Below are 20644 nucleotides of genomic sequence, written 5' to 3' on the forward strand. Positions count from 1 at the left end.
CATACCTTCCTCTGTCGCTGTCAACGGACTGCAAGCCACCACCGCTGTGAGGGCCCCACCCGAGGCCGCCCTGTGCTGTGGTCCCCCCAGGCCCTCTTTCCCCCGTGACCTCTTGTACTACCCCTTCCAGCTGGGCTTTTGATGCCCTACTTATAATACTTTGCGCCTTTCTCAGGGCTTGAGCGTCCACTAAACCCGCAGACATGGCACCCCAACTCTCTCCCCCCACCCACAGAAAAAAACTCTTCCCTTTTGCCCTATCCTTAACCACTGCCAGTCTTTCTGTATGTTCCTTGTATCTCTGAAATTGTGGTTTTCTTTTTTTTAAAGATACAACTACTTATTTATAATTAATTAAAAATCGTATTTCTTTCTTATATATTTTTTTTCTTTGACCCCCATCCCTACTCCACCTACAGCCTCCCACCTAGATCCCCAAACCTCTTAAAACGGTACCCCAAAGGTCAAAACACCTTTTTAATGCCAGGCCGAGGTTGGGCTTTCGCAGGCAACAGACAGCCCGGCACACCCTGAGGTGGCGCACAGCACTGCCACCTGGTGCGCAGCACGCTTCACTGCACCTTCGCTGAGACTGCTGCAAAGAGCCACAGGCTCATGCTCCTATGCACAGAGGAATGCCGGTAGCGAAACACCCTGCTCTGGGTCCCCAATGACCCCCTAATCTGCATCAGATCCTCTGGCGCCAAAACCCACACAATGCCACTGTCCCCTAATGCGGCACCGACTGCCTACAGAAGCCGGCTGCCCAAAGTATACCAGCACCCCGGCAAACACAAGCTGCTGAAACCTGGGGAGCTCCCTCCCTACCAGGTCCAACAACCCCAAAGGGGCACAAATAAAAGGGTGGCCCATGCTTACCTCTTTCTTTTTTTTGTATGTCCTTCAAATGAAACCTATTATTTTTTTTTTTTTTTTTATTATTACATAGTTTGTTATTAAACTTTTTGTAATAGACATCCCTCTACTCCATGGCAACTGCCCTTTCCCCCCCCTTAGTTCTTATACATCGAGCACATCAATTAAGTTTATCACTGAGCACGTTAGGTGGATTGAGCTCCCACTCAGGATTCTATACCACCAGTCCTCCATGTTTCCATTTCTCGGTGCATATTTGCTCAAGTGTATAGATCTTATAGATCTAAGTTTGGGGCAGGCAACTACTAAGTGTCTCACAGTTTCAATTTCGTTTTGACAAAATCTGCACCGGTTGTCACGAGTCTCTGGATCCTTTCTTCTTAGTAAGATTTCCTTAGTTCTTAACGCATTCATTCGTAATCGAAGAAAGCAATCACGATGGTGTCTTGATGGGAACTGTAAGAGATATCCCGGCATCTTGTTCATTTTGTTAATTGTCGGCCCAAGTTTAGGCGCCGATACCTGGCTTTCCATAATGTCCATGTTTCGTGACCATGCCCATTCTTTTAGTTTTTTTCTTGCTATTTGTGGCCATTTTATCAGTGTTTCTTTGCTAATATTAGCTGCTAACAAGATTTCATGTAGCTTCGCAGACCAATTTGCGAGTATTCCCCCAGCAACTCGCTCGTCGTCCATCGCCAGGATCGCATAGGCAGGTTCTTTGTTCGTTATTATCGTCTTTCTCAATAGTGCTAATGATTTCCAGATCACAGTTGTATGTAGGTCATCCAGAGCTAATTCATGCCTTATTACCGAGATGGAAAAACAGTTCGGTAACCTTAGAACACGTCTCCAGAACTGACCTTCCAGTTTTGCCCACATTTTGTAGTCAAGGTTCCAACCAGATTCGGCTCCATAGGTGATGGATGGAATTACTTTTTGTAGATAGAATAAACGGATCGGAGTTAAAGAGAACTTGCCAAAGAGATTGTGAATTCTTACTCCTTGGGTTGCCAGGATATTCATCCGGTAAACCAGATCATTGGTCCAGATCTTCTCACATATCGAGGCAGATATCATTATGCCCAGATATCTAATTTCCGTTACTTCTTCTATCATCGTGTTTCCAATTCTCCAAGTAAAACGATTTTTCTTTGAACCTTTCTGCAGTCCGATTTTCATGATTTTTGTTTTCGATGTATTTATAGACAAATGGTTTAACTTGATATACTGGTGTAATTTGTATAGCAGACGTTGTAGGCCAATCTGCGTGGTGTCTACTGGGATTAAGTCGTCCGCATATATTAGACAGTTTATTTGGGATCCGTTTATTTTAGGAGGAAAGCAACGAACATCACTCAGGGCTGCTGGAATGTCCGCGATGAACAGCTTAAATAAGCAAGCTGCAATTGGGCATCCTTGCTTGACCCCTCTTTGGGTCTTCATTTTCTCTGATAATTGCCCTACTTCGTTCAGCCTTATCTGGATGGTTGTGGCCGTGTGTAGTGCTATGATAGGGAACAAGATCTCATGAGGGCACTTCCAGTTTTTTAGTTTCTCCCACAGCAGTTTCCGGTCGATGCAATCAAAGGCTTGATGAGGATCTATGAATGCTATAAACAGCTTCGTTTTTCTTGCCAAAGCATTCAGTTTTAATATGTTAAGCAAAGTCAGGTTGTTTTCAGTGCCAACGCCTTTAGTAAATCCAGTTTGTCTACAATCTGTGATTCCACTTGTGTTGGCCCACTTGGTTAATTTTTTTTGCAAAAAATTCGCAAACACCTTACCGATTGTGTCCAGCAAGGCGATCGGGCGATAATTAGCTGGGTTTGCCCGGTCGCCTTTCTTGAAAATCGGCACTATGATCGCGGATGTCCAAGATGCTGGAATTTCTCTATACCTTGCGATCTTAGCAAATAGAATATCGATGAATTTCGACCATTCCAATTTATCTTGTTTGATCATGACATTAGTAATGCCATCCGGACCGGCTGCTCGTGAATTATTCAGTCTTTCAATTGCAAATAGTATGTCATCAGCAGATTCTGTACAGTCCCACTTTACGGACTTTAGGTCATACTGTTTAACATCAACTTCTCCATCACCTAAGAAGACCTTATTGAAATGTTGGTTCCACTCTGCTTCTGTCACCACGTTTGCCATTCTGATGCTTTGGTTGGCCGTACAGTTATTAAGTATTTGCCAAATGTCTCTGCATTTGTGAGATTTCAGCAAATTCAGCATTACTTCTCCCCGTTCTTGATCACGTTGATACTTGAATGCTTTGGACCAATTGCGGTACGATTGTCTCCGTTTTTTAATCAGGCTAATGCTGTCGCTACCGCCTTGTGCTTTCAAGTTGCGTATGTCACGTTTTAGTCTCTTTTTTTCATCATTTGCTCTCATGCTCCATTCGTGGGTATGCACTTTCTCAGAATTTTTCTTCCACAGAGTCTGGACATTTTTTCGAGGTAACAGCGACACGTAATCTACATTACTGCCGATCATGCTATTCGCTGTATCTAGTTTCTCAGTGAGGCTATATATTTGGTCAGCAGACAGTCGTAGCCTATTTTTTCCATTATTTACTTCGAGGTCTTGTGGTGATATCAGCTTTTTTTGTCCCGATGTTAACTTCAAGTATATTGCCAATAACTCATGGTCGCTGTTTTTAGATGGGATTACATTCATTTCTTTAATTGTATCCCAAGTGTGTTTCGATACCCAGATGTAATCTAGTACCTTTGCGTTGCCCATGTTATGCCATGTGTTTTTCGGTGGCCTGTCGCCATCAATTTGTCCATTCACCATGTCGCAGTCATAGGCTTCCATAATGTTGTCCCAGACTTTCCTTCTATCCTGGATTGTATGAGTTCGGGTGTTGATCATCCGGCCACCCTTCTTGTCAAACCACGTCAAGTTCATATCGCCACATATAATGATCATGGTATTAGACTTTTCTTGCATGTGTTTTTCTAGAGAGATTGCTACCGTGTCTGCGAACTTCTTAGTTATGATCATCACCGGGTTCCAATACACATTTAGTACTAGGAGGTGTTGCTGTGATTTCCCACCGCATCCTTTCCGCTGCAATAGCGTGCATTGCACAAACATGTTGGGATTTTCGCTTGTGAGCACCTCCCAGTTGCAGCCAATTCTCATCATGGTTATCAAACCAGAAAACGGTCGTCCATGGGCATTTTTTCCTGCTGGATTTAACATAGTGACATTGCCATCTTTCACTGGCGGGCTCCTTAACCACGTTTCCTGCAAACATATTATAAAATTGACTTCCAACTCGATTGGGAAGCTTTCATAAAGATGACAAAAGCCTCTCGTATTCCAAGAGACCAATGAAAGCGCTTTTTGTTCCTTTTTGTTCCTTTTCAGCTGTCAGCTACTGAGTAATCACCCCATGTTTGTTAGGTTTCGAAGAGTGCTGTGGATGGGGTTCCGTTCTCAGTTGTTGTCTTAATTCGTATTTCCGTTGCTCTTGGTTCAGTACTCTGTGACCCACCCTGTTTGGTGCTTTCCTCTCGCCCAGGGATACATGTCTTGGTGGTTCGGTCATAGATTCGCTTATCTCAAAGCCAAGCTGCAATATTTCATCTTTTGCTGCCAATATTACCTTACGCACTGCATAAGAAGATATATGTAAGTAAACTTGATCGGGACTAAAATCCACCCAAAAACTCACCCCTTGTCCCCCCACCGACACGCCACAACCCGATCTGGCCAGCACTCCTAACTACTTCACAGGGGCAGGGAAGGAACAGGAGCAAACGCGACCCAATTCCAACGCTTGCTTCCGAGAGAGTACTTTATCTTGCTGACAGTTTTGATTTGTCAGTGGGGGATGTTGGATACCGAGGCTGTGCCTCATTACTCCAGTTTCTCTGGTTGAGAGTGTAGTTGCGGTTTGAAATGCTTCTTGATCTGTGTTCTTGTCACAATAGAGATGGTTTCACAGGGTCAGTTCTGTGACGGGCCGCAGGTAGTTGTCAAAAGGATTTGCAATAAGCGTAGCAAGTTTCTTTATCTGAGGGTTTGTCTTCTGATCCAGTCCTTGGCAGACCTTCCCTGCCCCCTTTTATACTGGACAGGTGGGCACTCTGTACACCGGCCGCTCTCTGGCAGGTGCAGCGCTCAAATCACGCCAGGGGGAAACCCTATATGCGGAAGAATGCCGCCAAAACAATAAGCAATGCCAGGAGGAATAGATAACATTGCAGATTGTTTTCTGTTGGTGCCCACATTACAGAGGCGTGCTTCTATTATCACAGTCCTCTTACTACAGAGTGGAGCACACTTACATGAGGTGCCTGCAAAAAAGTGACCCATTTTATAGAGTGTACTCATTGTTTCAGATATTTTGTATGTTACTGTTCGCTCTGTCTTTTCATTTTTTTCCTTTAAATGTATCTTTTCTAAGTTTGCGCTTTTTTAAGAGCTAATAAGTATCCAATGAAGATATGTGGTTTTTTGTTTTTCCTTGTTAACATTGAAGATTTTTTGCTTTCTATGTATTTATGTATCTATGTATCGGTTTCTTTTTTTGTTTCTCTTATTCATTTATTTGTAAAGGTTTAAATTTAACCAATTGAAATAAAAGAAAAAAATAAAGAGTGTACTCATAGGTGTGCTTGTTGTATTAAAGAGCTGTACCCCCATTAGAGAGGGGTTTACATTACAGGGGGTGGCTCACATCACAGGCAGTGAGCTCATTTTACACAGGGGGCACAGCAAAGTGCGGTAAGGGTAACACAGGTTGATGCCCCTGTTGCTTAATTGCAAACTCCTCTTTTTGCTTACATCATTTCCTCTGTAGATTTACGTCAGGAGCACGGATTACGATCGGACTCTGATGAGTGCACAGGCCAACCTGGCAGGCCTGTACCCACCAAACAGCAGCGAGCTCTGGAACCCGGAGATAAAATGGCAGCCGATCCCCATCCACACGGTGCCAGTGTCCCAGGACCGGGTGAGTGCAGCACGTCATCACTGTGGGCCCACACTCGGCATTGGGTGAGCGCAGCTCATAATTTCTCTGTCCCCACCCTGTGCCGCTCACTCAGAGTAGTCTCTACTGTACTCTGTGCCCAAATTAGCCCACTCACCCAGCCAGCCCTCTCTCCCCGTGCTCACGTTATGCCAGTGTTCCACACCAGTTCATCTAGCCATTTCCTTGTGTTTACAATTTACCATTCACTCGCAGGGGTGGACTGGGAACTAAAAGAGGCCCTGGAAATAATTACTGGGGGCCAAAAGAAACCCTGGAAATAATGTTCGAGGTGGCCCCATATGACACGTTTTGATCAAGCCCAACCCTTTTCCTATGAGAAAATGAGGAAATACCACACAAAAGAGGCCCAGGGTGAAGAGGCCCACCGGGAAATCTCCAGAGTTCCCTATAGGCCAGTCCACCCTTGTTCACTTGGGATATGCTAAGTGAGGCCTGTCATATCTGTGCGTTTATTGTGTTGTATTGTTCACTTGCAATGTAGTGAGCGCAGTCAGTCATCTCTCCCAGCCTATATTTTGCCAGTGTTTCAGATCACGGTGAGTGAAGTCAGCCACCTCTCTAAATGCATGCTATGTCAGTGTCCTAGATTAGATAAGTGGGGTCAGTCACCTCTCTGAATCCATGCTATGCCAGTGTTCTAGATCAGGTTAGTGAAGTCAGCCACCTCTCTAAATGCATGCTATGTCAGTGTCCTAGATTAGATACGTGGGGTCAGTCACCTCTCTGAATCCATGCTATGCCAGTGTTCTAGATCAGGTTAGTGAAGTCAGACACCTCTCTGAATCCATGCTATGTCAGTGTTCTAGATCGGGTTAGTGAAGTCAGACACCTCTCTGAATCCATGCTATGTCAGTGTTCTAGATTAGATGAGTGAAGTCAGTCACCTTTCTGAATCCATGCTATTCCAGTGTTCTAGGTCAGGGTGAGTGCAGCCAGTTATCTCTCTGAGCCCACACATTGCCTGTTTTCTAGGTCAGGGTGAGTGCAGCCAGTTATCTCTCCGAGCCCACACATTGCCTGTTTTCTAGGTCAGGGTGAGTGCAGCCAGTTATCTCTCCAAGCCCACACGTTGCCTGTTTTCTAGATCAGGTTAGTGCAGACTGATGCCCGGTGTCCTTTTTCGTTAGCCACTTACACCAACCCCAGTGAGTTGTCATCTCTCAGCTGTTATATCGCACCACATTCTTAAGAGTGCAATGAAACTGCTGGGAGAGCTACGAGCTGAAAGATCACCTGCGCTGGGTCCGCTATAATTCGTTTGTATATAGAAGTACCTCCCGTGGCATGTGTCTAGATAAAGCACCTACACCCTAGAGGCCTAAACAAAACCAGAGGTAGTAACCAAATACCCAAGACAGCTATGCGTATGGAACAGATGTTGTAACAAAGAATGTGGTTTAATATATCATAATAAGAGGGAGATCAAGGTGTAACATCTGTGCAGGTTGGATCTACATGACAAAGGTATTGTGTTACAATGGACAGCCGACACATGTTTCGACCTTAATGCAGGTCTTTATCAAGGTTGTTACAACGTTGCATCAAAAAGCAATTATCACACATTGTAAATCTCCTGAAAAGTGAGTGCCCTAAAAGACATTAGAGTTCCCGTGGTATGGAATAATTAAAACGCAATTCCACACAAATGGCGAAAAACAAATAAAAGAACACGTGTTCAGATGGACAATCAGTACGTACGTAATTGGTAAACACGGGCAGAAGCGGTTGAGAAGGACAGAAGGAAAAGCACTTAAATGCCAGTTGCAATACATCACTCTTGTAAATTACTTGTACTGAGTGACCATTATATTAGTACAGAGCTAGGTAGTCCTCTTTTTTAGGGGACTGTGTGGTAGAGGACAATTTATCAGTAGTATACAGAGAATACCACAGAAACAGCTACCCACTTTCACTTGTAATGAGTGACCACCATGAAAATCCACCTGAGGTTAAACCCCTGTGCCCCCTCAGTCAATTCAGAATGCCTTGAGCAGAGAAGAAACTATCCAAAGTGCATACATGATTGAGCATGTGTGTGCCCCTTGGGGGTAAGGATAGCAACACCCATGCTACGCTGTGCACGTGGAGCCACCGAATGAGCAATAAAGTAGTGAGGCTGGGAAGTTATATATGCAGGGGCCTGAAACCAGCGTGCCATAATACAATGCTATGGCACCGGGTGAGTAATGTAAGTCATGAGTGTGCAGATATGAATATTTAAACATTCAAAAAACATGTGGTCTTACTATTAGTTCAAAAGAACTACCTGAAGTGTAGGTCAGTATTTCTCTCAATGAGGGTAATCGGTATCAATGAGAGCCCAAGTGCGTCTGAGAGGAAACGAAAGAAAGGAAAAGGCGCACTGACATGGCAAAATGTTTCAAATGATCATGTGAGAAAGCACATGCTAAGTCAAAACTCCTTACCAGTGCTTAACAAATAGAGTCATATGCAGCTTGCGAAATGCAACATGCAGACCGTTCGGAGTTGGCGAAATTTGAATTCAGTGTGCATAAAGAAGTGTATGCTGGAATGAGAATTATGAGCAAGTTTAGCTAAAAAGCCCCCAGGTTGAAACACTTGTCGGCTGTCCATTGTTAATGTTAAAGATATTTGTACCGCACACCGTCACCAACGGAATTGGTCCCTAGGCGCTCTTGCAGATCTAAAAAAGAGGGAATCGGGGGGGTTAGTAGGGTATAGTGGGAATAGGACAGTGAGAGTTGTGATGTCCTGTTGGCAGATTCAATTCGGTTTGCATCGTTCGCTGAGCTTGAGTGCGATTTTCGGTCTGTAACAAATTTGCATGTGCTGTTTTGTCGGGTTATGTGACGTTTGTCTATTGTTGCCATGTGGTGAAGTACATGCGGATAGCTGTGCAGAGAAATAGTCATGTAGGTTACTGTATGAGAGGTATAAGCCGAATGTTCAGCTTTTAGAGTTGGGTTAGTTCTGTCTAGGTGTGATGCATGCTAAACTTTGCAGATTTGTCTACATGTGACGCATTCTAGGAAATCTGGCCGTCCTCCTCCTACTCGATTTATCAGCAGCTTTTGATTTAGTCGATCACAATATCTTTGCAAAACACTTGACCTCAGCAGCCTCTTTGTCTTCTAAAGCTGTCGCCTGGATACAGTCCTTCCTAGCAGACAGGACCATGAGGTCTTTGCACCAACGGCCTCAGCTGAATCAGCCCCAATCTCATGGGAAGTCTCACAGGGCTCCTGTGTCCCCCCTACCCTATACAATATTTTTACCAAGCTTTTGTTTGATCACTTAGATGACTTGTGTGTCACCTACTCTAACTATGCGGATGACACTCAAATCCTCATCACTCTAAAAGGCTCTTACGACAAAAATTCCAAACTTCTGAATGAAATCTACCTGAGAATTCAGGCATGGATGGCTAATCATGGCCTCTGCCTCAATGGCGATAAGACTGAGCTACTACTCATTGGTCAAGACCTCGACTTAACAAGTTAGACTCTCAACATAATTCCTTCAACATCGATGGCAATAACATCCAAGTATCCAACGATGTTAAAACTCTAGGATTATACTTGGATTCCACCCTCTCCCTCACCAGACAAGTCAATGCAAAGGTGTCAGTAACAGCTTATACCTCCAAGCTGATTAATGCGTGAAGGCCCTTTATGTCCACTAACAGTTGCATCACATTGGTTAGAGCACGTATATTATCAAAACTGGACTACTGTAACACCCTATACCTAGGCACCAACAAACAAAATCTGAACAAGTTACAAGTGCTCAAAAATAATGCGCTTAGAATGGCTCTAAACATCACACGATCTAACCACATCTCACTTGCAAGACACAATACCTACTGGCTCATAGTGCAAGACAGGATCACATTCAGAACATTAGTGATCACTCACAAATGCCTTTCCAATACTTCCCCAAAGTATTTGGTTTGACAACTTCACCAGAAACCAATCCCTCAGACCCAGCAGATCCAACTACTGAAACTGTCTAAATGTTCCCAAATACAAATTACAAAAAGCAGGCAGGTCCAGCTTCCCAGTTCTAGCAGCTGATCTCTGGAACTCCCTGTCGACAGCTCTAAGAGCCAAACCTTCATTCTGGTCCTTCAGAAATAAGGTAAAAGCCTGGCTCTCGGCCCTGCAAAACTAAGTTCAAATAACTACATTAGCACACTTCACATGCCTGGTTTGGATTAACACCTGGATCTGTAAAGCTAGGCGTTTGTCACTTTCGCTCTCCATCTGTAACTGTATTGATCTCTATAATTATTTCTTATGTCAGGCATGTTATCTTGATCTGTAACACAAGTCAACTGCCTAACGTATTTAACTATGTATATGTTTGTAACTTCTGTCGTTTGCACAAGCAAAAGCGCCCAGATACCTTTGGGTTAGGTGTGCTCTATAAATAAATAAACTAGACTAAGGTAGATGTGGCGCATGCTAAACTTCACAGTTCTATCTAGGTGTGATGCATGCTTACCTTCAACAGTTCTATCTAGGTGTGACACATGCTAAACTTCACAATTCTATCTAGGTATGACACATGCTAAACTTCAACAGTTCTGTCTAGGTGTGACGCATGCTAAACTTCACAGTTCTAGCTAGGTGTGATGCATGCTTAACTTCCACAGTTCTATCTAGGTGTGATGCATGCTTAACTTGAACAGTTCTATCTAGGTGTGATGCATGCTTAACTTCAACAGTTCTATCTAGGTGTGATGCATGCTTAACTTCAACAGTTCTATCTAGGTATGACACATGCTAAACTTCAACAGTTCTGTCTAGGTGTGACGCATGCTAAACTTCACAGTTCTATCTAGATGTGAAGCATGCTAAACTTCACAGTTCTATCTAGATGTAACGCATGCTAAAATTCAAAAGTTCTTTCTAGGTGTGACGCATGCTTAACTTCACAGTTCTATCAAAGGTGTGATGCATGCTAAACTTCACAATTATAGTCTGACGTCATATAAGGCTAATCTCACAGTTCTATTACAATTCTGTCTTGGAGTGACACATCGTAATCTGGGAAAGGTGGGACAGTTCAAAAGGTTATCCCAGAGAATTGCCGTCTTTTTGTGTCTGTGGTATTAGCACAATTGACCTAAAAACATTTGACCTAAAACATTTGATCGAATTTATTTGACCTTTTATTCAGTCAAATTTAATTAAATATATATATGGGGTAAGTAAGGGTATAGATTAGGTTGAGAAGAAGTGGGGGGTGATTGCGGGGGGTCTCCCCCTGCATTTTAGACTGAAAAAAAGGTCAAATAAATTTGATCAAATGTGATTAGGTCAAATGTTTTAGGTCAAATAGACCCAAACCTAGGGTGACCAGACGTCCGGGTTTTCCCGGGACAGTCCGGGGAAATCACCTGACGTCCGGGGGTCCCGGGAGTTTTTTCTTTTATAAACCCTGTCCGGGGTTTCAGATATGGTCCCTTTTTTTGCCGGGACCCGATTTCGAAATCCCAAAATCGAGTCCCAACGCAAAACTTTTTGCGTGAATGGGGGCGTGAAATGCTTTTCACGCCCCCATTTCAACTCTCTTCCCCTCCACGGCGCTCTCCTCCAATGAGGAGTGTGCATGTTAGCACACCCCCGTACCGCCCGCCACCCCCCCCCCCCAACAAGCCACCGACATAGAATTAGGACTAAAGTTGTGTGTGATTACCTTAGTCCTACTTCTATTTCGATGGCCCGTCCGGGTATTTTATTTTTTTTAATCTGGTCACCCTACCCAAACCGCATGGATACTGGACATCTGCTGTCTGATGCTGGACATCAGATGACCCTTTTCCCTGGACCAGCAACACATCTGGCAACCCTAACCTATTTCTTCCTGTGGGGGCGGGGGGGCAATCCTCTTTTTCCAAACCAGCATTGTTTTTGCTAAACTGGAAACTACTTCTGACACGGGTGAGCCTGGATTTTCAAAATTATTTCCAAACCTTTGACATCTCACAGTTGCTTTCCTATAACCAGAAGCACATGCCTAGTGTCTTTACACCACTGAAATGAACTCCACAGGAGAGATGTATCCCCTTTAGAATAAACCTAACTTTGGGACCAATCTAACCCCCATTTGGGGAATTTTGGTACGAGAGTCCCCGGTTGACACTGGCCTCTCTCTTGGTAACCCTTACTTGACATAGTCACATGTTAAGCCTTTGATCTATCCAGTTTTAGAAAGTTACTCTCGTGCAATTCTGTATTTCCTTTTTCCTGCAAATGGAAAGATCAAGATATATACTGAGTATTGGACTGCGTGGAAGTCCCTTAATTGTATGTTATGAAGTGTTGACTGGACCTTTACGAACCCTGGTCCCCTCCAGCCGGGGTGTTGCTAGGTCTGTAACACTCATGTCAGGACTGTCGGGACTCGGGGCTAGCTAGCCTTTTGGTTGTAGCCCCTGAGCTTCTACCCGGGGCTATAACCAAAAGGTTCCCCACCCCCCAACAACCCCCAAGAGACGCCTCTGCCCGCCAGAGAGTTCTGCCTTGGCAACCCAGCTGCCTTTACAGGTGAAGAGTCAGGTGAACTTGATGGTAACCCGGAGGCCTAGCTTTGGATATAGCATTCACATTTCTTCAATTCAGTGGCAGAGAGAAATCCTCCTAATGGCCAGGCATAGAGCAAGCAGACACAGATATGGCAGAAGCAGACAGACAGCAAGCAGATTCAGGGTATGCCAAGAGACAATGCGGAAACAGAGCAAGCAGTAGGCAGAGAGCAAGACGCTAGAGTGAGTAGAAAGAGAGCAAGGGAAAAAGGACCTGGAGAGAGCCTACAGGCATACACTACAGATTCAGAACGGCAGGAATGAGAGAGAAAGCAGAGAAAGAAGTGAGCAAAGAAGGCAAGCAGCCAGAGCACAAGCACGGAGAGACAGGAGAGAGAGCAAGATGGACAGAAAAGTTGACAGAAATTAAGCAAACAAGACCTTAGGAGATACAGTGTGAGGAGCAACAAGACAGAAGAACAGCATGTAGCCCAGAGAGCAATGATGGTGGGAGAAGAGAGAACACAAAGGCAGAGCAAGCACACGGACCGAGAAGACAGGCATCAAGCAGGCAGCGAGCCAGTAGATGGGAAATGCAGGCTGAGCAAGCAGAGCAACAGCAGACAGGGAATGAGCAGATATGAAGTGAATAAACAGGCAGACAGAAGCCAGGAGGATGCAAACTGGGAGCCGTGAGTGCGCAGGAAGCGAGCGAGGAGAAAGCAAGATGGAGCACAGTGAAGTGGCAGAGAGTGAGCAGTCAACGTGAATAGAAGGACACAGAGAATAATATGACAGCATGCAGAGCAAGCAGGCAGAGTGGGGAGGCAGAGAACATGCATCTAGAGGCAGACACCAGCTAGACAGAGGAGACTAAGATGGCAGAGAGGAGGAAGAAGGCATAGTGAACAGGTACATTTAGCTTGCAAACAGAGACTGGGCAGACCTAGCAGGCAGGCAGGCCAATAGAAGGGGGTCAGATGGCTCCAGCCTGTTCACTATCTCTGCAGGATATGAATGACTGACCCTGTCTCTGTCTTCCAGCTCCTGAAGTTCCCCATGAAGGACTGCCCCCGATACCACGAGCTGATGGAGGAGACAGTCCAGCTGCCCCAGTACCAAGACAAGATGGATGCCTGGAAGGTGAGAGCCAGAGGGTCTACGGGTGGATAGGAGTGGCATGGAGGGTACACTGAAGGCAAGTGGCATCCGAGAGAGAACACTGGGGGCGATGAAGGAGTATTTGTAAAGTAAGGAGGGCCTATAAGGGGAGTGGTAGCTAGGGAGGGAAGGAGGGTGCATGAAAGACAGAGCAGATAGAAATAGGACTAGAGAGAGGAAGGAAAGCAAGGATAAAGAAAGAGGAACTACCGAATGGGAAAAATCAGAGGAATGATTTAGCAATGTGGAACCCTAGAGAAATAGAAGCAAAGTAGAGATAAGGGCGTGGCAGGTAAATAATAAATGTAAGGGCCAAAGGAGAAGAAGAGAAGGAGAAGAGAGTGAGAAAAGGGGAAGGAGAAAGAGGGGAAGAAAAGGGGAGCGAACGTTGTGAGAAGGATGGAAAAGAGTGGGAGCAATATGAGAAGTTGAGGGCACATTTGGGAAGGGAACTTCTCGGCAAAGGGAGGCGAGCATTTTGTGTAAGTGGCAATGATGGTGCTGATCCCAGTTGCATAATGTAATCTTGAACATCACACGTTTTGCTGATGGTGATTTGCGTCTCGCTCAGAATGAAGTAAGCTGAAAAATAAAATGATTGGCGGGTATTTAGTATACAATCTTTTTTTCTTTAGTGAAAATCACCCCATGCATAGGGTATAGTCCATAAAAGGACAGGTATTATTGATACAACGTCCAATATTTGGGAACAAAGTGAATATCGTGCAACAAGCTGTGTTTTGGACCAATGAATATGAACACTCTGAGTTAAACATTTTAGACGTACACTTTCTGTGGTGACCATTATGCATTTGAGACCATGCCATTGCATACAATTGTCTTGACTTGATGGCCCAATAGGCTATAATTTTTGATCTGTAGTTTATAGAAATGTGTAAAACGTTTAAAACGCAAAATAATAATAGTTCCAATTGCAGAACCTGAAAGTTAGATTGCGGGTGCATGTTAGTGCTGGGAATAAAAGCAACTACCATGAATCGTGAAGTTGCCCACATTGGTGAAGAAGCCACAACCATATGAAGACTTTAGCTTTATTTGTCAATTGCATCTGATCCATTTTGCTGCATAGCCAACCTTTGAACCGGTAGGCCCTTTTAAGCGAGGTAGCGCTATCTGGGATGGATGGGGATGCAGATCTTACTCTCGTACCAATAATCAGACTGACTCAGGAAGTGAACAAGTATCTAAAACAGGGAGTTCAACGGGCATCAACAGACCCCGCACAAGCATTCTCTCAATGCATTTCATAAAAAACATCTCTTATATAGCAAAAACTCGTCATACGGGACATCATACTACGTGGCACGATAAGAAAGAATATGGGGGTTTATGATAGGCTTAAAGGGAACATGTAGGCATACTTTCTATGGGTAACAGGAGTGTGATTGGGTCTCTACAGTCAGGTGGACAGCTGTGCCCACCCCTAGTGCAAGTCATCTTCCGTTCATCAAATACACAACCTTTCATTGGCTTTCAAACTATAGGGCTCTTTGCGATGTGGCCCTTTATGATTGGTTGGCACTCTTGCACCCTTCTGGAATATTCCACTCGCTAGCAGCACGCAAGCTGGTACCCCAGGTATTGGAGGGTTGGACCTGTCTGTGCCTCAGCACCCAATTAGCCCATCATCCATCATCACTCCTGCTGTCTGCCATTCAATTAGCTTTTTGAACTCGGCCTTGCAAAGGATCACTGTGCCTGAGAATAAAAGGGAGTGTGAGCACGGCCTTATCTTCTGGTCTCGGTGTAGTTTGCCTAAAGTCTATTTTCAACTTGACCATGTGACAGGAGACCGTGTTTTGAGCTCCTTCTTTGTATTTAACACTATTAAATGAATAAAACCTGGCATTTCTACTGATTTTGCATTACATCTAACAGGAGCTTGTCTCCCTTCTCACGTTCATTGTATCTTTTCAGATATATTACAAGTTTCTTGGCTGCCCCAACCCTTGACAATGGGCCAGACAAGCCTTCCCAAATCTTCCTTCGCCGTCAGCTCTTTTCTTCAACTGCGCCACACTTTCAGCCCTTCTGTTCACAGGGTCCTACTTTGCTAAAATGCATTGTGGATCATCCAGATTCTATACATACATATATATATATATATATCCTTTTTCTTCACACTGATGGAATCAGGTAAAACTGAGCAGCACTCTTTATTTCTCCCAAAATGTTAATCCGGACATCCAATTCGCAATTGAAAAGTCATCTTTATTGGTGCCTTGCAGGACGGCACAAACATATTAAAAAGCCATTAACATAAGGCTCCCCCAAAGTGCAAAAAAGATGTGCGCGTTGGGAACGTTAACGCGTTTCGCGGCTTTCCCTGCCGCTTGGTCACAACAATTCGTTCCCTTAGAACCATAGAGTTTAAAAGCAGTGATGCAGAGTGAGACGGCGCTCATTGCCGTCGAAATAGAAGAGGGACTCCAATGAAAAGTACACCCATCCGGAGCAAGTCAGAGGCGGACATGTTTGACACATAAAAACTGTATTGACTAAAACACAGCTAGATTGGAATTGATATTCTGACCCCCATAGATATTGCGTATGAGGATATTTTCTATAAGGAATTTAGACCAACTGGACGTGTGTAAGTTCCCCACAGTGGACTCCTCATAACTCGCCCGTATATATATTGGCGGCATCGCCTGCAGTCTATTCACTACGTATAGCCAGCCTCATGATTGATTAGTCTACTTGCAATACGGCATCCGTATAATTGTAAAACGACTTGCATTTTCTTCAGTGCTCTGCGCACTTGCAATCTTCATTCCGCTCATGAAATATTGCTCAATTCTTTACTTCGCCATTGGATTCTAGAAGGTCTATTCACCTTCTTCATTGGCATCTCTTCTGGGTGCATCATTTCTGCTTCATGTGACATCACCAGTCTTCTCTTTCATTCATCTTCACACTTCTTCCGGAATTTTCTTCAGAAGACTGCCATTTCTCCGCGGGTACATCATATAGGATCTTCTCAATGGATGCCTTGTTTCAAGGACTCTTCGCGGTATAGGTACCATCACTGGTGTTGGGCATGTCGCAATTTCTGGTTTCCAACATATGGCAAATTGGGGGTGGGACTTCCTGTAGAGGCACTTGACTCCTCCTCTACAGGTTAAATACCCAGCCAAATGTTTCATACAGTGCGCAAAAAAAGTGTGTTTTAATAAGAGAAAAAATTGTTGTTGGTGAGCGTGGAACTGTGGATGTAAAACAAGGCTGTGTCATGTGTGATCATGCAGCTCTGGCACGCACAGTGAGAATTTCAAAAGTAGTCTGGAACCAAACCATCTGATGGGAAACCATCAACTGTGGAGATCAATCCAAAGAAAGGCGCTTTCCCTTTGGTGAAGACAGCGTGGCGGAGGATACTCCAAGGAGAACCGCCACCGCTACTTCTGGACCCAACCTCAAAGCAGCTCCAAAATTCTCCAGCGCCACGGATGCATTTAGTTCACGTCTGAATGTATTTTATTTATTTAATAGGTTTATTCAAAACACGCCTAATACCGTACATGAGTTTGGTTTCCATGCGCGGATCCGGGATTCAAACCTCTGTTGCTCTGCGTGGTCTTGCTTGCTGCTTACATCAGTCCGAGACATGTACACTTGAAGCCATGCAACGTGCAAAATGATGCTCTGAATATGCCAGTAATGTGCTCGGAAAGTGAGAGGTACAGTTCAGATTACCGTAATCAGCCGCCCGAAGGTGGCTTCTCCTGCACCCGAGGCTGAGGATCCAAAAATGCTGCTAGAGCTGCACCCCATAGATGGGCCCTCATTATAGCCCTCGAGGGGATCTGTGAAGGCTCCTGGGTATCCCACATTTTGAAGACCAGCCAGCCATGTGAGGTGGTGGTCGGTTAGTCTGACAATGAGAACGTGACGAGGGCACTCAGAGCCTTATACAAAGCTGCCAACTTCCTCATCAAAATGGTGCTGAAGACTAAGCTGTGAATGTCTGAAGGCTCAGGCCTTGGAGATGAAAGAGCATTGATACTGAATCTACTTGCCATGTCTTCCAATGGGAGGATCAAGCAAAGCAACAACCACCGGAAGACAGAAATCAGGACGATCAGAGGCAAATTAGCATTGAAAATGGCAATGCCCATTAGGCCAAGGTGCAGAAGAGTAAATAATGCAGTGCATCGCCGCAGTGAGTTACCTCTTTAGGTTGCTGTTGGTTTTACTACTCATGGTTTACCGTTTGAGCCATACTTCTGCATCCCTCTTTCAATGGGTTGTTCTGTTAAGATTAGTCCTGTCTTCTGAGCACAGCTCTGACGCAGCATACTGCAAAACATGTGAAAGAATAATTACACATTCTTATTTCTGGACAACATTCCAAACATGTTCATATATTTTTTTTTTTGTATTGTATCTGGTTTAAATGAAACCTTTACAAAACAAACATCACAAGTAGATATACACAAATTAAATTTACGAATAATCAACACATTTAGATCATTTACATAGTTTACAAGGTACCAATCCATTACTACAGGAATAAAAAAAAGAAAGGTTAAAAAGATGAAATTTCATTACAAATCTTTTCAAATACTCAGCAACCAAATACAAATCAGCAGAGGCACAACTTAATAGCAGAGCACACAGTAATTGAAAGCCGATAATAATAACACACAGACACAACGACAGATTAAGGGTTTTAAAAAACATGTTCATATACTGTGCAACTTTACAGAACATTTGGTAATGTTTTCAAAGTAGATGATGTTCTCAACCCCGCTGCCTGTGACTTGCTCCAATAACCAATTATCATAAAGTGTTATTGACTTTTTAACAAGAAGATTTCTAAAATCAAGTTCCCACCTGTTTCTGTCCATGTTGTCCAACTATAGAGACCATTACTGTTTCTGTAGAGAAATTAATTAATACATAATCACAAGGTTGACCTTTAGTTAGGATTGCTCCAAGAGCGGCTTACTTCTTATTCGCTTTGCAACTGGATGAGAGCACCCTTGTGCCACATACGCCCTCATTACGAGTTTGCCGGTAACGCGCCGGTACCTGTGCCACATAGGCCCTCATTATGAGTTTGCCGGTAACCCGCCGGTACCTGTGCCACATAGGCCCTCATTATGAGTTTGCCGGTAACCCGCTGGTACCGGCAAACTCGCCTTACCGGTACCAGTGCCTGAGATCACGGTGTTACGGGATACTAAGGGTGCCGGCAACGGCAGTAAGTTCCCATTCCATGGAGTCACAGGAACCACTGAATCACTGGCACCGTTGCTAACGGTGCCAGTTATTCAGTCATTTCCCTGCCACAGCAGTAAGACAAAGTAAAGTTGTTGCGCTCTGCAAAAACATTACAATTGCTATAGAGTGCTGGAAGGGAGTGGTCAAGGAACAACTTTTTTATAATTATACATTCTTAATTCAACAGCTGAACATATTCCACAACTGTGGATGAAAGGGAGTGGTATGAACCATCATATATCACAGAGATGCCAGAGCCGAAACTCGTTTGGGGACCTAGAAACCCACATCCTAGCAATGCCCAGAGAAGCCCCAGCTGACCACATCACAAAAGGGCCCACAGAAGCCCATAATGCCTACATCAGATAAGTGCCCACAGAAGCCCCAGCTGCCCACATCACAAAAGTGCCCGCAGAAGCCCCAGATGCCCACATCACAAAAGTGCCCACAGAAGCCCCAGATGCCCACATCACAAAAGTGCCTACAGAAGCCCCAGATGCCCACATCACAACAGTGCTCACAGTAGCCCCAGATGCCCACATCACAGCAGTGCCCACAGAAGCCCCAGATGCCCACATCACAAAAGTACCCCCAGAAGCCCCTGATGCCTACATCAGATCAGTGCCCACAGAAGTCCCAACTAACCACATCACAAAAGGGCCCACAGATGCCCAGTTGCCCACTTCACAGCAGTGCCCACAGAAGTCCCAGCTGCCCACATTACAAAAGTGCCCACACAGAAGCCCCAGATGCCCACATCACAAAAGTGCCCACTGAAGCCCCAGATGCCCACATCACCCCAGATGCCCACAGAAGCCACAGATGCCCACATCACAAAAGTGCCCACAGAAGCCCCAGATGCCCACATCACCCCCAGATGCCCACATCACACAAGTGCCCACAGAAGCCCCTGATGCCTACATCAGATCAGTGCCCACAGAAGCCCCTGATGCCCACATCACAAAAGTGCCCACAGAAGCCCACATCACCCCCAGATGCCCACATCACACAAGTGCCCACAGAAGCCCCTGATGCCTACATCAGATCAGTGCCCACAGAAGCCTCTGATGTCCACATCACAAACGTGCCCACAGAAGCCCACATCACCCCCAGATGCCCACATCACACAAGTGTCCACAGAAGCCCCTGATGCCTACATCACCCCCAGATGCCCACAGAAGCCACAGATGCCCACATCACAAAAGTGCCCACAGAATCCCCAGATGCCCACATCACCCCCAGATGCCCACATCACACAAGTGCCCACAGAAGCCCCTGATGCCTACATCAGATCAGTGCCCACAGAAGCCCCTGATGCCCATATCACAAAAGTGCCCACAGAAGCCCACATCACCCCAAGATGCCCACATCACACAAGTGCCCACAGAAGCCCATGATGCCTACATCAGATCAGTGCCCACAGAAGCCCCTGATGCCCACATCACAAAAGTGCCCACAGAAGCCCACATCACCCCCAGATGCCCACATCACACAAGTGTCTACAGAAGCCCCTGATGCCTACATCAGATCAGTGCTCACAGTAGCCCCAGGGGCCCACATCACAATAGTGCCCACAGAAGGCCCAGCTGCCCACATCACACCACTGCCCACAGACGCTCTAGGTGCCCACATCATTTCGATGCCTGCGTTTTAAGAATGTCTTGGAATAAAGACAGCCAAGACATCCACGGAGAACTGCAAAATAACTCACCCTTCCTGTGAAATGTCGAAAGTGCACCAACCGTCGGCAGATGGCGACCCAATCTAGAAGCTTCGTGTCCAGGTGCATGGCTGCTGTTCATGCAGGAAACTGGATGTAAACAAGA

The 20644-nt window shown here is 45.1% G+C and overlaps 1 protein-coding gene across 1 annotated transcript in view; it reads left to right on the forward strand.

Annotated features, from left to right (window-relative positions):
• Positions 1–20644, forward strand: part of LOC138453024 (testicular acid phosphatase homolog) — a 193815-nt gene that overhangs the window by 59559 nt on the left and 113612 nt on the right. Inside the window, exons 4-5 of the mRNA XM_069605444.1 lie at positions 5705–5857; positions 13455–13553. Coding sequence (XP_069461545.1) covers positions 5705–5857; positions 13455–13553 — 252 coding nt within the window. The remainder of the gene's footprint in view (positions 1–5704; positions 5858–13454; positions 13554–20644) is intronic.

The sequence above is a fragment of the Ambystoma mexicanum genome, chromosome 1p (genome assembly GCF_040938575.1).
Source record: "Ambystoma mexicanum isolate Mex_15411 chromosome 1p, UKY_AmexF1_1, whole genome shotgun sequence".
Lineage (NCBI taxonomy): Eukaryota > Metazoa > Chordata > Amphibia > Caudata > Ambystomatidae > Ambystoma > Ambystoma mexicanum.